This window comes from Cebus imitator, unplaced genomic scaffold, assembly GCF_001604975.1.
Source record: "Cebus imitator isolate Cc_AM_T3 unplaced genomic scaffold, Cebus_imitator-1.0 Scaffold537, whole genome shotgun sequence".
Taxonomy (NCBI): domain Eukaryota; kingdom Metazoa; phylum Chordata; class Mammalia; order Primates; family Cebidae; genus Cebus; species Cebus imitator.
In genome coordinates this window covers 167,292-184,088 of record NW_016107852.1, presented here as the reverse complement: position 1 = coordinate 184,088, position 16,797 = coordinate 167,292, and the positions used below count along the sequence as shown (strand labels likewise).

At 40.0% G+C, this 16,797-nt stretch overlaps 2 protein-coding genes across 13 annotated transcripts in view; one reads left to right on the top strand and one right to left on the bottom strand.

Annotated features, from left to right (window-relative positions):
- SEPTIN11 (septin 11) overlaps positions 1-5,779 on the top strand; it is an 88,203-nt gene extending 82,424 nt beyond the window's left edge. For 2 of the 12 annotated variants that reach the window (XM_037733542.1, XM_017514784.2), the window contains exon 10: positions 114-4,217. In XM_037733542.1, coding sequence (XP_037589470.1) covers positions 114-129 — 16 coding nt within the window. In that variant the 3' untranslated portion in view covers positions 130-4,217. Of the gene's footprint in view, positions 1-113; positions 4,219-4,682; positions 5,260-5,362 lie in introns of those variants that run through there. The other 10 variants (XR_005197746.1, XR_005197747.1, XM_037733540.1 and 7 more) reach the window with 10 other exon arrangements.
- Positions 5,780-13,242: 7,463 nt separating this feature from the next.
- Positions 13,243-16,797, bottom strand: part of CCNI (cyclin I) — a 33,418-nt gene continuing 29,863 nt past the window's right edge. The window contains exon 6 of the mRNA XM_017514787.1: positions 13,243-14,754. Within this exon, the coding sequence (XP_017370276.1) occupies positions 14,311-14,754 (444 nt within the window). The 3' untranslated portion in view covers positions 13,243-14,310. The remainder of the gene's footprint in view (positions 14,755-16,797) is intronic.

The following is a 16,797-nucleotide window of genomic DNA, read 5'->3' as shown; positions in this document are numbered from 1 at the left end:
ATCATTGCATGAGCATTCACCATCACTGAATGCTGGTGCTGTCGCTCCTAATTTTCCTTTCTTTTTAATTTATTATTATTTCTAACTTTTTTGTTTTGTTTTTTAACTTGCAGTGCAAGCTTCACATAAAGCCTGGCAAGCCAAGGATGTTCCCGCATTCACCTGCTTTTGCAGTAATATCGTATCTCTGCCATGTGTGTTCTTTAGTTTTATTTTATTTTTTTTTTTACCCTTCCTCAAACACCAGTAACTATTATTAACTCGTTTTGCTGAATGTTGTTGAGTGGTAGAAAATGATAGAACAAGGGACTAGCTGCGAAAGCGCTGTGCAGCTGGACTGTGTTTCCGGAAAGTAAATGATTTGCTTTTTATGCCTGTTCTGAATGGCAGCACGAAGCAGGCCTGTTACTTGTATGTCGCTTTGGACAGAGGAAAGTGGGGTCAAATGCTACCTGTACGTCTGACATGAAAACTTCTCACCGCCTCAGCAGCTGAACTAAAAACCTGAATAGCCATGACAAGAGTTTGCATTTTCTTGATTATTCATCTCCATGAGTGCACAGTCCCTGAACTCACTGTCTTTTCTCCACACTTGTCCCAAGCCATGGTAGATTTGTACATAGACAGAATGGTGGGCAAGCATTATATTTTATTTTTACACTTGTATAACATTTTCATTTTAATGAGTAACATTATTTGGCCTGAGCTTGTGGGTCTGTTCAGACTGTCTCCTCTGATGGTTTGAAACTGTATCTGAATGCCTGCCTTCAAATCCTGGCCAATTTGGAGTAGACTGTTATGAGAAAACTAAGATTATGTTCACATTTGCTGGTGCATCCTTGATCCTCTCACAGACAGGGATCTTAAAGGTTGGATCATATAACATTGCTTAGTAGAAGAATCTTCTACAACCTACTTACCACTAACAATAAGGAATCTTTCATAAACACACCTCAGTTTGTTCCCAGTGGGCTTAGAGGGAGGACCTGATGACTGATTCCAGGATATTTGTACTTCTAATAAAATTTTTCACTAATCGTGAGAAAATGTCCACAAATACTTCCCTTAGAAAATTTGTTATAAACTGTATCATTGGCAGCACAAATTTGAGGGGACCTTGCAAATTTTAAGGTGGAAATAGGAAGGACCACAACATGACCCATAAGTCAAGAAGGTAGACATTTCCTATCCAGCTTCCTTCCTTAGTCTCCTTCCAGTATTTGGCAATAAAAAAAAGAAGAAATAGAACAGCTGAAGTCTCAAATCATCATCTGGAATTTTCCTCACCATGGCTAGCTCCACCTGCTCTTTGTCTAAGTCCCTTGCCTTATCAAAGATTAGAACTGACCCATATCCCAGAACCTGTACTACATGGCTAATTTGCATGGAAGAGTGCATGTTTAGTCTTTTCAATACTGCTCCTTTCTGATGCTTATCCTTTCATCTCTGATTGATTTTTCCCCTCTCCTAACAAGATCCTCCCAGCTTTCTCTCTACATGTAGTCTCCTGTTCTTACTTGAAAGGATAACATTTCTTATCAACCCACTTCCGCTCTGCATTTTCCTCTGGCCCTCACTAGTTATAGGTTAAGTAAGAATGATAAAATATGCTGCATCTCCCTTGACACACACTTTCTTTTTTGAATTTTAACAAGTCTCTGATTTCAGCAAAGACTTTTTCCTTCTCTTCGTCCTCAACCATACTTAGAGGAAAGAAGGAAGGGTCTTCCAGGAACTGATTATGCTTAATTAGGCAAAGTAAGGAAATCAGTTTCATTGAAGCCTAAACGAAGCTGGGATACAAACTATAAACTAGACGCAGCAGCATAGTCTTCACAGGTTTAGGAGCTACCGGACCAACATTCTTGTTCTTGCGTTTGTTTTTTTAAATGATTCTAGTCTAAAGCTAGCTGTAGAGCAGCCAAATAGTAGCTGGCATGTTGATGCGAACCATGGGCTGGATTTGCTCATAGGCTGTGCAGCAGACAAAAGCCTGAATACTTGTGTTGTATGCTTGTTCCAACCACTGCTTGTGTGAGCATTTTTTGTGCCTTATACAGAAAGTATACTTTTAAATTATTTCTTGCATCACTAAATTTTTTTTAAATGAGCTTAACAACGAAAGGCATCCAGCTGACTTTTTGATTCCAAGATTATTGACTGGATTGACTTTTTTGCGTTAAATTTTTCATAGCAAAATAAATCATGGTGAGTCAGGGAATAAAAAGTCAAAAGAAACAAATAGAAGCTTTTTTTTTTTAATGTGTTGCTTCTGAACTTTTTTCTGCCACTGCTCCTCAGCCCTGTTTAGTTTGTTATTGCTGCTGTTCTTTTTTCTTTCTGTATCTATGCCTTTTTTCACAGTAGTCCTTGGCTCTGCACGGAATAAATGATACCCTCAAATCTAATTGGATGCGCTTTCGCCTTTGCATGTAAGTACGGTAGTAAGAAACCTTTGAGATCTTTCTGAGTTTTCAAAATTAGAGAAAGCAAATGGGATGGATGGATTTTTTTTTTTTTCTTTTCAAGGGGGGCAGGGAGGTAATGTTTGAGGTTTGAGTAGCCCTTGTTTTTTTCAACTATTAGTTAAAAGGCCAAATTTATATTTTTTTCACAAAAACCACATAAATTCCACTTCTTGACTCAAATTTGGAAATCAGAAATTACTAATCCAGACCAGCTGTGGTGGCTCATGCCTGTAATCCTAGCACTTTGGAACGCTGAGGTGGGTGGATCACTTGAGGCCAGGAGTTTTAGACCAGCTTGGCCAACATAGTGAAACCCTATCTCTACAAAAAATACAAAAATTAGCCAGGTGTGGTGGCACATGCCTGTAGTCCCAGCTACTTGGGTGACTATGGCTGGAGAATTGCTTGAACCTGGGAGGTGGAGGTAGCAATGAGCTGAGATCACACCACTGCATTCCAGCCTGGGTGATGGAGTGAGACCCTGTCTCCAAAAACAAAAGAAAAGAAATTATTAATCCTTGCCTGTGCTGTACATAGCCTCATGGGCATCATTGGATAATTCAGAGGGGCCTTGATTCTGGCAATGCAAATAAAGCCAGAATGAGAAATTACTACCTTCTACTAGAGAAAACCAAGAGAAAAAATTTTATGCCAGGCTGCCTTTATGACCACTTAATTTTGTTTTTTTAATTTTAGCTTAATGGTCTCTTCCTGGTGCTAACTGCTGACAGTGGCTGCCTCTTTTTGGGGGAGAGAGGGGCCTATATAACTCTAGCTGGCCTTCCCCACATCTTTTCTTCAAACATAATGACCACTTTTTTGCTGCTTCTGAGCTTTAAAGCTCCATAACACATGTGCTGTAGAATGTGATGGAAAAGCATTGATGAGAATTTATTGGCAATTCAGACTGTTTTCCCAACTTAGGCTCTTTATTAATTGGTTAAGGTTTTCTCCAAAAAGGGCATTTCAACAAGGGAAATTATTTAATGTAACACTGGGCACAGATTACTTATCTTCCTTCTCTGCCTTGTGACTCACCAGCAGTAACACACACTCTCCACATCTTGTGCACCTCAAATGAAGACTTGGTTTCCTTGCTTTCTTGAGATTTTCATGACTGTTTCACATACAGACTGTTGAGTGAGGTTTTTCAGCTGTTACCGACCCACGTCCTACTGTCTCTGTGTGGTCCTACAAAAACTATCTATTCCCACCCCTTTGCTTTGCTATTTGCAAGTCTCTGGAATTGTCTCAGCTTCCAGAAGTCCTGGTTCCTCTGCCAGGACTCATTCTTCAGTGGGATTTATGACCTACAAAGTCTGGTTTGTATGTAGGTATGAAGGGAATTTTTAAAATAAGTTGAAAAGCTGTGAACAGCATTAGAACTTTGTCTATTTCTTAATTTTAAAATATGCTGATATGCCTTAAACTGTAGTTGTAGATCCTTGTCATTTTGCTGTTTAGAAATAACCAATGTGTTTTCTTAAATTGTTGTGTAATCTACTTTCAGTGTTAATGCAGAATTGTCATGTATGTAAGCTGCATGTTAGACATTTGTCTTTTTTAAAAAACTAAAGTAATGTATTGATGTGAAGCATATCATTTTTTCAAATATGAAAGTAATCACTTAGCAACATGCTTGGTAATTTGGCGTCTGTTAAGGTAGGAGAGTGGTGGACAGGTATTCTATGCATATATCACTAGTGCCAAGACATAAAGCGGGGGAAAATATATTTTTACCCAAACGTTGTTTGTGTGCCCTTTTTTGTGAGTTCTTTTTAGTCGCTGCTTGATTTGCATATGTACACGTGCTAACTGGATAAAAGAAACAGGGATAAATAACAGAGTCTCATGCTTTCCTGCCTCGTGTGGTGGACTTCAAATGGCTGCCATCTGGGTTACACCAGTTTCTCAAAGATACTTGCCATGTGGTGTCCTGTACTTCACATATCATGTTATCACCCTTCTCCCCCATTCCTGTCCCTGTCCACCCTGCCAATTCGTTTACCTTGGTGTCCCGCTGAGGCACCATGATCTTCACTGGCCTCCTCTTCCCTGCTGCTGCTCACCCTCCCACCGAGCTCGAGGAAGTCACCCTGTTAACTGACACACTGCTGTTCTTTCACAGCTTGTTGTAGAGAAGCTCCTTTTTTTTTTTCTTAAGCCATTAAGAATCAAATTTGAATCTGAACCTTTCTTTTTTCTTTTCTGTAGCTTCTTCTTTATGTAATCATCCTGTTGACAAGCCCTACTCTCTCCTAATGGACATAGAGCATTAGAAGAGCAGGAGCTGTCTGTTCACACGTGTTGGGGAAGAGTTACCTCATTTCCACCATCGCCTCCTGTTCTTTTAAAGTCTGTGTCAAATATTGCACTGCTGTTTGTATTTGTCAATGTCTGCCCATAGTGGATACTGAAGTGACTTATCACTACCAAAAAACAGTCATATTCAATAATATTAATTAAAAAGAAAAAAGGCAATTCAGTGAAACAGAAAACTTGGGCCAAGACCCAAGGTCTTGTGCTGGGATCTCCTTGCTTAGAACTATCATGTTCTTGAAGCTGCTGATCCAAGAAATGATTGACTGAAGACAGCATGTACCCTAACCTGAGGGGACCACCACCTCTGGGGCACACAAACTTGATCTCATGGTAACTCCTGTCCTTTCTGTCCTGTGAGCCACATTCTGAACAGCCTGATCAGGATCCTGAACCATCAGGTCATAAGATCTGAGCAACATTTTCCTTCCTTTTGTTAGTTTTATGGGTCGTTTTGGTGTTTGGGATTTTTTTTTTTTTTTAAACATTTGATATTGCATGAACAGAGATGGCTGCAATTTTTTTTCTTTTGATACAATGAAGTGTTCTATTGATACAATGTTTTTATTTTTCAGCTGACCATCTGCCTCTTGAGAGAGAGAGAAGTGGGCATCCTTCCTTTAAATTCAGGAACCACTGTTGTTTTATTTGACTTTTTCTGTTACTTGCATCCCTTATATATAAGTTGTTTTAGATTTGGGATTACATTTTGGGGGAGAAAAATTCCACTTAGTTCTGTTTTTTGTATTGGTTATTCAGCTTACTTTTGGTATCAAAATTATGCCAGATTTAAGCTCACTTGAGTGAAGTTTAAGTCACAAGATTCTGTTTAATATGCTTTGCTCATCTTGGAAACAACCAAAAACTTCCTTTTTTGTTATGGGGTTTTGACCTACAAGTCCTAATCATGTTTAAAATGTGCTGGTGTTGGGTAGATGACTTTTCTGCCTCTGGGGTTCAATTTATATTTAAAGATATCTTAAAATAACTTACTGGCCCATCCCTGCCTTTTTATTTGTTGTGAAGCTCTGTACCTTGTGTCCACAGTTTTTTACCAGGACTCATATGTCTTGGACCATGGGAAATGAACCCCAAACAAGTACATACCTCTTCTCCCAGATAACAGCATCATTAATGATGGTTCTGATTCACATTGTCTTCTCAGAGTTACCTACGTGGATTTCTCTACAACATCTGCAAAAAACCTGCTGAGAAAGCATTCAGACTATATCACTTAAAATCACACCCATAACCAAACACATACTTCTGCCAGTTTGAGTGAGCCTGTGATTTCTAATGCTGACCTGTTTGTGATGAATCAGATTCAGGGCTAGATTGCTTTAGTTAGCAGTCACTTCTTAGGGGCAGTTTTATAGCCAAGGGACGATTTTCAAATTCATATGTATTGTAGAGCATGGACATATATTTTGTTATCTTTCCGTTTCATTACTTGTCTATAGATGTGCTTATTTCCATCTTTAGTTTTCAGCTCCATAATAGGTAGACCATAAAAATACTGTTGGTGGCATGAGTTGCATTTAATCAAGATCCTTAGTAATGTTCTCCTCTGAGTAAGAATGGTAACATATGGTTCCTTTAGACAGTGAAATGATGAAGCAACAGTCCCTGCCTCTTGAATCACTTGATTCCTGGGAAGAGATTATTTAAAGCAATTGGATGAACAAGTTGGCAAGCTGCTTTCTTAGGAAAGAAACCAAGTAAAAGTAATAAAGTCAGAATCACGTGAGCCATTAAATGATCAAAATATCAGCATCAAAAGCCATCCCCTTCACTTTAGTCTATAAGGACAGAAATCTGCTAGTAGTGTGACCAGTGGAGTGGGAAAGGAATAGCAGCTCCTTACCAACTGATGCCAGAGCACATCAGTTTTGCAAGTTAAACATGTGGATCCTGTTGTGTGAGACCACTGTCATCACCAAGTATATAGCGGCTTTATTCTTAAACTCCCTATTTTGATATTCTAACTTTATCATTTTAAAAACAAAGTCTGTATCAGACTGTAAATTTTTTTTAGCAATATTTAAAAATCAAATTAGGCAGAATTTTTTTAAGTAAGGAATCTATGTTGTTGCTATTTCCTTTTTTGTTGTTTTAGCTCCCAGATTAGAGGACGTATAATAACCATCTTAATGGGAGGGGGTGGGGGAACAGAGGGTATTATCAGTAGGTTAGCCTCAGTCCAGTTACCTAGGGAAACCTGATCATGTACACCTCTGGCCAGCCAAGTGCCTTGCCGTTTTTCTTCCCCTAAGATAGACGGCCGTTGATTTGGCATTTTACCCTAGGCAGTTCTTTTTCTCCAGTGTTTATAAAGCTGGTAGTTTTTCTCCTGGATGACCAAGTAAGGGGTGTGAAGCCATCCTGGGTGTAAAATTATTAGCAATAAAAATTATTTATTTATTTTTTAAAGATGGGGTTTCACCATGATGGCCCGGCTGGTCTTGAACTCCTGACCTCACGTGATCCGCCCACCTTTGCCTCCCAAAGTGCTAGGATTACAGGCGTGAGCCACCGCGCCCTGCCCCTAGCAATAAAAATTATTGGCTTATCTCAAGATTGTGGAAAAGCGAAGCAGGGAGAAGTGAGGCATCTAAACCTATTTCCACTGGTAATAAAATAGTTCTTTTTGTTCTTCATTCAATCTTAAATATTAGTTCTTTTCAGATACAGACTCTTCCTTGATACAAGCATGGTCTAGATGGTCTCCTTGACATTAGCCCAGCACATGTATAAAGGAGAGATCCAGTTTTCTCAACCGTTATGCACTGAGCTGGACAGATAGAAACAGGTCCTCACCCCCAATGACTGACCAAACTTCTTTTCCCCATCAACAGTACTTATCAAATGAAATTTCCTTCTTAGTTATTTTGGTTATTTTTATTTTTATTTGCCTGCTATTGGCCCAGATTATGGGTAAACATTTCTGGTATCTAATAAACAAACTAATACATGGCCAGGTGCAGTGGCTCTTGCCTGTAATCCCAGCACTTTGGGAGGCTGAGGCTGGTGGATTGCTTGAGGTCAGGAATTGGAAAACAGCCTGACCAACATGGTGAAACCCTGTCTCTACTAAATATACACAAATTAGCTAGGCATGGTGGCATGTTCCTGCAACTCCAGCTACTCGGGAAACAGAATCACTTGAGCACAGGAGGTGGAGGTTGCAGTGAGGCAAGATTGCCCCACTGCACTCCAGCCTGGGTGACAAAGCACAACTCTGTCTCAAAAAAAAAAAAAAAATAAAGAATGGACTATTCAACCCTAAAATCATACTATATGTGACTATTTACACATAGTACATGAAACCTTGCTTACAAAAAAAAAAAAAAAAAAAAGAAACATACAAAAGACTATTACAGTTTTTTAAAGCCACATTTGAAAGCTTTTGTTTCACAACTGAGTTAACCTTTTTCTACCTGGAGACTGACAGTGATGGCAGTGTGGCTTACTTCAGAGTTCCTAGTGCTTGAATTTTTAAGACCAAGATACCTAGTTTTGTGTTTCAGTCTCTAGCAAGCAACTGGCATACCCAGGGCTGGTGAAGGGATTGATTGTAGTAACTTTTTTTTTTATTTGGCAGCATCTCACTCTGTTGCTTAGGCCGAAGTACACGGGCACAATCATGGCTCACTGCAGCCTCGACCTCTTTGGTTCAGGCAGTCCTCCCACCTCACCCTCCTGAGTAGGTAGGACTATAGGCACCAGCAACTATGCCTGGTTAATTTTCTTTGTAGAGATGGGGTCTCATGTTGCCCAAGCTGGTCTCAAACTCCTGACCTCAAGCATTCCTCCCACCTTAGCTGCCCAAAATGCTGAGATTACCAGTATCATCTATTGTACTCAGGTTGCACATGCTAATTTGAGAAGACTAATTGGGATCCTAGGTGTCTACTTATCTCCCTTTCTTATCTTGCTGTTCCTGATTAGCAGCTATATATAAATGAGACCTTTTGGTTGTCAGTGGAACATCTCATGAGGTACAAAAGATTTCACATCTGCCTCAGATCAGTTACTTGTAGGGATATGAGATGAATAGTCTTTCAGTCCACTGTGGGAAGTTTCTTCCAAAGTTATGGCACCTAGATCAGGGGAGGCAGAGACTATTACAAGATTTTGCTGGTCCCTGCCCCACAAAAGAACAAATAAATATGTGTGTTTGAGGGTGGGGAACGGGGAGCAGAATAACATTCCATAAAGACCTGGGCTTGGCCTGGTGTGGTGGCTCAAAATCTGTAATCCCAGCACTTTGGAAGGCAGCAGCAGAAAGATCACTTGAGGCATGGAGTTTGAAACCAGCCTACGAAACAGCAAGACTCCATCTCTAAGAAATTTTTTGAAGTTAGCTGAGTATGTTGGTGCGTGCCTATAGTCCTGGTTACTCAGGAGGCTGAGGTAGGAGGATTGCTTGAACCCAGGAGTTTAAGGCTGCAGTGAGGTAGGATGATGCCACTGCACTCTACCCTGGCCAACAGACCTAGACCCTGTCTGTTACATAAACAAAAGAGCTGGGCTTAACTGTGCACAATGTGTTTAGAACTCTGGAGAGCTGCAGTTCTCGCTTTCCTTGTGTGTGTGTGTGGTTTTTTTTTCCATCTTCCCCCAACCTCTCCTTCCCTCTTTCCAAATACTTTATTGTATGTACTGCACCAGGCCTACGTTAGGTACTGGGGATTTAGCCATGTACCATGAATTGAACTTGAATAACTCATAAGCACAGCAATGTTGAGGGTGAAAGAAAAGGCAAGCCCTTTCTATGCTGTTTGCAGAAGACAGATCATATCCTGAAAAGCAAAAAGGACTCTGCTCCCCACCAATCGCTTTTCAGTGTCTGCTTGCCTAAAGCTGGCCTTCATTCTAGAGTGTCCTATTGCCTAACAAAATAAGCTATTTCCACAAATGAGAGACCAGTTCACTAGGCCTAGGGCTATTCAAACTGCCTTTCTGCTACCTTATTGTTGTATAACACAATAAGGTGAACAATTCTGGCATATGATCTGCTATGAAGGCTATACTTTAAGAGTTATGAGGTTCTCATTTCATCCTTAACTCCAGAAGCTCCTGGGAACTAAAAAAGCTAGTTCTCAAATTTCTCTGATAAGACGGTCTTGGTTACCTTATTAAATCTTTTCAAGTAAAAAGTGGTACAAGGGAGAGTTATGTCTCTATTTGTCTTACATACTAGTACATCATAAAAGTCACTAAATATGGTGAGGGAAAGCTCGTGATTTAATTCCTTGATGCAAGCTGTGCTAAATCCGTGTGCGCTTCATCTTTTCTCTCCTAATGATTGGCCAAATCCAACTCAAACAGAAAGCAGCAAGGTTTGGGGACTTGGCTATATTCAAGCTTTCTCAACTGTATTTCTAGGCCCTTTTGCAGAACTACACAATTCACTAATTGAGATTTGTAAGGCTGGTTCTGGTTTTTCTTGGTCTGAAACTTGGTATCCAGTCACCGTCTGCCCCTTAAGCCTGGCTATCTTGCCAAGGTTCTCTCAGTCTCTCACACACACAGGCCTCCTGTACCTTAAGTAATGTGAACTTGTAACTAAGCCAGCACAGTTGGCTTAGCAACCAGACGAGTATTCAACTGCTTACTACCATACGTTAAACCCAAAACAACTCGATTTCTCCCAGAAATTTAAAGATGCTGTATTTTTCTAGGAGCACCATCTAGTGGCCAAAGCTCATAACATCTGATAACGGATAAAGGAGACATTCTCAACATAATTTAAAGAGTTTTGAAGGCTTTAGAAGTTAACATTTACACGTGTATTTAGACAAAACTTCATGATGTCAAATAGAAAGGGTAAAGGTTTGAGATGAGTTAGAAGTAGAATCCTGTTAAAAGCGTTTTAGCTATGTAAACTGGGGATGCATCTGCCAGGATGATGTGAGAACATGTGACATAGTATCTTCAGTTTCCAGTTGAAAATCTGCAGACTCTATAAAGATAAGCTCCTCATCATATTGGCTGTGCATCAGTAGCTTAACCACATTTTCTTCTCAAGTGAAAGGCCACCATGCTGCTTTGGGCATTAATGCTCAAGTATAACTTGCTTTAGGAAACCTAGGAGTAGGGCTGGACACAGTGGCTCACACCTGTAATCCCAGCACTTTGGGAGGCCGAGGCTGGTGGATCACCTGAGGTTAGGAGTTCGAGACCAGCCTGGCCAACATGGTGAAATCCATCTCTTAAAAAGGAAGGAAAGAAAGAAAGAAACCTAGGAGTAAATTTAAAAGCTTGAAAATTCACTTATGTAAAGAGCACAGAAGTGGTTGGCTCTTAACAACACAGGATAAAATAAATAGTACTTCTTGGGGGCACAAACACCAGTGTCTTAATTCTCATCAAATTGGCTGAGGAACTACGTTCTACCTTCCTCCACAGCCAAAGGCAGTGTCAGGAACATTTATGACCAATTGGTTATATTCGACCTTTTTCTTTTTTTTAGATGGAGTCTCTGAGCAGTGGTGTGATCCTGGCTCACTGCAACCTCTACCTCCTGGGTTCAAGCGATTCTCTTGCCTCAGCCTCCCTAGGAGCTGGGACTACAGGCACCTGCCACTACACCTGGCTAATTGTATTTTTAGTAGAGACAGGTTTCACCATATTGGCAAGGCTGGTCTTAAACTCCTGACCTTGTGATCTGCCCTCCTCGGCCTCCCAAAGCACCCAGCCTATAGCTGACCTTTTACTGACATTTGGGGGCACTCTGCCTTCCCAGCTTTCCCTCCCCCCATGAACTAATACATCACCTGTAGAGAAAACTTCTAGTTCTCCATATAACTACTTCGTTTCTATCTCGTAGAGAATGAAGTAAAATATTTAGCCTGTAATCTGCGAGGGCTAGAACATGTTCGCCCATCAAGTATATTCCCTTGCTTTTCCAGAGGCTTCACGGAGTGACAGGTTTTTTAACCACAGGGAGGAGGCACCAGACAATTATGATGCATAATGACGCAATGCTCGTTTCCAGATCTTGAGTTTGTGATGTGATGCCAAAGTTTAACACAAGTAACTTGGGACAGGCTGAGAATCATTTCAGATAAAAAGGGCAGCAGGAATATTCTTTTTTTTTTGGAGACAGAGTCTCGCTCCATTGCCACGCACCGGGCTGGAGTGCAGTGGTGTGATCTTGGCTTACTGCAACCTTCGCTTCCCAGGTTCAAGCAATTTTCCTGCCTCAGCCTCCAGAGTAGCTAGGACTACAGGAGCACACCACCACACCCAGCTAATTTTTGTATTTTTAGTAGAGACAGGGTTTCACCATGTTGGCCAGGATGGTCTCAATCTCTTGACCTCATGATCCGCCCGCCTCGGCCTCCCAAAGTGCTGGGATTACAAGCGTGAGCCACCGCACCTGGGCCAGGAACATTCTTAATGAGTTCTACACTGTTCAAGAATACTATGCTTTCTGTCACAAGCCACAGTTCTGTAAGGGCCCAAAGTCGGTCGTGAGGAAGCAGGCTCAGGCCTCTGAAATGGTGGCTAAGAAAGTGTAACACAGTGCCAGAGTGCTCTTGAGGGCCAGGTCTCCAAAGTACTATCACGGAACAGAGAGATGGGTTAAATAAGCTTTGAGGCATGAGAGCTTAGCAGCCCACTATCCTACTTGGTGTCCCATGAAAAGAATGCTGTTACAAACTGACTTACCAGCAATTTTTAAATATTGAAAGCTTTAAAACCAAAAAAGAAAATCCTGTTGTCCTCTAAATTCTGCTCAATTTGCAGCTACTGGACTACAAATAAAATATTGACTCTAAACTCAATTTTATCCCTAGCTTTCTACATAACCCAACTGTGTCCTCATCTGTTAAACAGGAGGAAGAGAAAGAATTAAGTCCCATTCATTATACAGATACTATGAATATATGCAATTGTAAATTTCTTAGAGCTCCTACAATTCAGATGAATTAAACAGATGAAGATCAGAATGAGAAATTTTTTAAATGTGTGTCTGCGAAGGCAATCCTTTGCCATCTTCCCTCTCACTCCCTGTACCGATGTGAGTAAATGCTTCCCATTTAATTGGATTTTAAGGTCATAAAACAGGTAGTCGACCCTACCACAAAATTTTTTTACAAATCAGATGTTGACCCCTGAAAATACTCTTGTTCTGCTAAATCTGAAAATTAAAAATGACATATTTTAAAGATATGGGTCTGAGCCTACCCTCACAAGCAGTCACATTAAGATGAGAATTTGCTATTTGGAAGATTCACAGTGTACCAGTGGATACCATAAAAGAAAAATTCTTATGTCTAAAAACCTGTATTCCTCAATTACATTCAGATCCCCTTTTCTTCATGTTTTATTTTCAGTAAGTACATTCTTAAGTCTTTCCATTGTTTTCTCTAGTTGAAATAGCAGTGCCTAGCCAATCAAGAACCTGTACCTCTTCACAACCAGAAAAAAGTCACAGAAACAAAAGTTAAGGACAACTTTTTATTGCTACCAGAGGCTTTTATCATCAGTACACAGTTCTGACTGCAATACCTTTTTCAGACTGCAAAGGGAGCTCAGGATCCAGAAGTCATTAAGAGATATAGGTAACCTGGGGAGGTAGGGGGAGTAAGTTCTAACAGCTGAACATAAAACTAGGGTACTTAATTCAGTTATGACATGTTACAGACTCAAATCATAGAGCTGCCCCAACATCTAGACAGTCTCTCCTACTGATTATAAATGAGTGAAAACTAATCAGTTACAAAAATCTAATTTCAGTTGTTACATACATGTTTCTTTGGTGAGCACCAGGATATATTAACTTTATCACAAATCTTTTATACAAATATCAAAAATGCTTTCAACAAATCTAAGTGTCCTAATTACATGCAAATTTTAAGCATCACTTTAAGGTAAACAAAAATGAAAACCATAATTTTAAATCAATTTGGTAATATGGCAACTTTTTCTGTTGCTCCTTCTCATTAATATGAGACAATTCCAAAGTACCCTTTTCAAACTAATTGGAACTTGAATCATGGCTGTCACACCAAAATAATTTGTTCATTCAATTGCTAAAAAATAATTTTGGGGTTTCCTGTTCAGTGAAAATCAGAATACAGATCAACATGCATAAAGTTCACTAACTATTAAATGGAGAAGCAAGCAAAAGCAATGGGAAAATTAAATCAGGATGCTGAGGGGGAAACAGGTTTGCTGGCTATTAATTTTAACTGAATTTTTGACGGGGCAAGCTACATTACATTATGGCAGAAAAAAGTGCGACTGACATACTACAAAGTGATTTTTTTAAGTTTAAAAAAAGTTTGGATCTTTCAGATTTTTTTTTTTTTTTTTTTTTGTGGTCTTTATGTGCTTAAATAATGTTGAATTATAATTAGCCACATAAATAATGAGTTGTTTTTTTTTTTCTGGCTTACTCCAAATCAGCCTGTTAAGGTATATTTCCTTCTACAGCCTTTCCTCACTTTCCATGTTCTTATTCCCAGAGTAGTCTACCTTAGTTTACACTCAAAGGTAACTCTTGTTCAAACTACATGACAGAAACAGGCTGCAAAGGTGGACAAGGAGAAGCATGTCCCTCCTGTCTTGATATATCAGTGCCACACACAGAACCCATATTTTCTGAAACATTATCTTCATTATAGAGCCGTTTGATTCCATCATAGAAGTCATCCACTTCCATTTCCTCTACTTTGCGTTTAGCAGAGATCTGCTTGCACCCATTGGCAGCTGGGAGATGATGGTAAAAGGCTGCTGTACCTCTGACTGGCACTTCTGGCTTGCTGTTGTCCTTGGAGAAGTCTGGGCCTGAGACAGAGGAGGGATGTAATCTGAACACTCCTTTGTCACAGGTTACCAGGGTGTGCTTGAGGGGACGGTAGACATAAACGGAATTTAGAGGCAGGGAAGACTGCAGAGTAGAAAGGTGATGTGCCACAAGCTCCCGACAATGGATCAACTGGGAGCTATCCATCTGGGCCGGAGGGGGGAAAAAAAACACCACAGCTGATCATTAATTAACATAGGCTGCTCTGTTATCTCTGCTGGCCATTTTTCCTCCCTGTGCTTTTTGTCCCTGCTGAGTCTTTTCTCTCCCTACATCTTCTACTTCATACTCATCTATTTATCTGGCCTACCCATCCATTATCATGATCTTAGAAATTTGGTCCAAATCTGTATTTCTACTATAAATATCTTTGGAACTTGAGTTCTATATTTGCAACAGTATGCTGAACATTTACATGAGAGCAGAAACTACTTTCTTGTTCACTGCTATATATCCAATGTCTGCTTTATTTATTTATTTTTTTCAGTCTATTCCCCCTCTCTAGAAGGCCCTTCATCCTACCCTCTTGGCCTCTTCTAAATTTTTTTCCAGTGGAGTCCAAAGTACTGATAAACACATTCTTTATGAATTTACGAAGACCGAAAGAAAAAAAAAATTGTAAATCAGGGATGAGGAGGGAAGCTAAGAATTTTAAAGCAGTAAATGAAAAAGTTAGTATTTTATGTTAAATATAGACTCAACACTAAGATGAAATGTTTGGGTAAAGTTTTTAATTTGGGAGTTTTGCCAATTCCTCCGTACCCTTCAGGACAATTATTAATCCTTTCTGGAATTATCCCTCACTCCCTCAACACCCCAAACAACCTAAATGCCGCGGTCATCTGTTTTATATCAACCTTTTAACATATTTATGGCCAGGTGTGGTGGTTCATGTCTATAATCCTAGCACTTTGGCAGGCCAAGGCGGGTGACTGCTTGAGGCCAGGAGTGCAAGACCTGCCTGGCTAACAAGGCGAAACCCCTTCTCTACTGCAAACACAAAAAACTAGTTGGATGCAGTGGTACATGCCTGTAATCCCAGCTACTCAGGAGGCTAAGGCATCAGAATGGCTTCAGAGGTTGCAGTGAGTTGAGATCAAGCCATTGCACTCCAGCCAGGCCAACAGACAGAGCAAGACTCTATCTCAAAACATAGACACTAAACTCTTTTAACATATTTACCACATTTCATTATAATAATCTATTTAACCATTTAGCCTTTCCATTATAGACTACAAGACCGAAGATGCAGGCATTGTATTATATTCATCTTTTGATCCTTAAGTTTCTTGCACAATGACTATACATTGAAGGCCTTCAAATTATTACCTGTAGTAAAGTGTCTTTCTGCCTCATGTTCCCAATAATTATAGCACTGTCAAAATAACCTTAGTTAGCATCATACATTCCTCTCCAACTCTCTTCAGTGGCACCCCAATGCCTATCAAAAATAAGCTAAACTCCTTGGTTTAGTAAGAATCTCCATAATCAGACCCCAACCTTCTTTTCTAGCCTTATTTCCTAGCATACCCTCAACTTGTGGTCTACACTCTTACTAGCAAAACAGTCCTGCTCTTTATGATGCACAAATCTTCCCCTTTCTTACTTTACCCTTAATCATCTTATTTCTACCTGTTCAAATTGTACTGCCCATTCCTTCCAGGCTAAATACCATGACCTTCAGGAAGCCTATCTTAACCATTTAACTATCAGGGATCACTTTTTTCCAGTTTTGGGTATTTTGGACATTTCTGGACCAAGTCTTATTCATCCTCATAGAATCTGTAGCACACACCGTGACTGCAACACCACAGAGAAAACAGAGGAAAATAAAGCACTGTAAGAACACACTTGGTTACAAAATTATTTTTATCTCTAAATATATTCATTGTTACTGAAAAATACCATAGGAAAGAATGGTAAAAGGCTGATGTTAGTCATTGTATAATACAAATGCAAAATAACTGAAACTGTAAGAAATACACAACAAAATGGCAGATTTTAGCAGCTACCATTTTGTTCACTGATTTTTTTCCCTAGTTTGAAAGCCACTAGATAACACACTATGGGTAAGACGCACTAGTATTAGAAATTTCTGGCCGGGCGCGGTGGCTCAAGCCTGTAATCCCAGCACTGTAGGAGGCCGAGGCGGGTGGATCACGAGGTCAAGAGATCGAGACCATCCTGGTC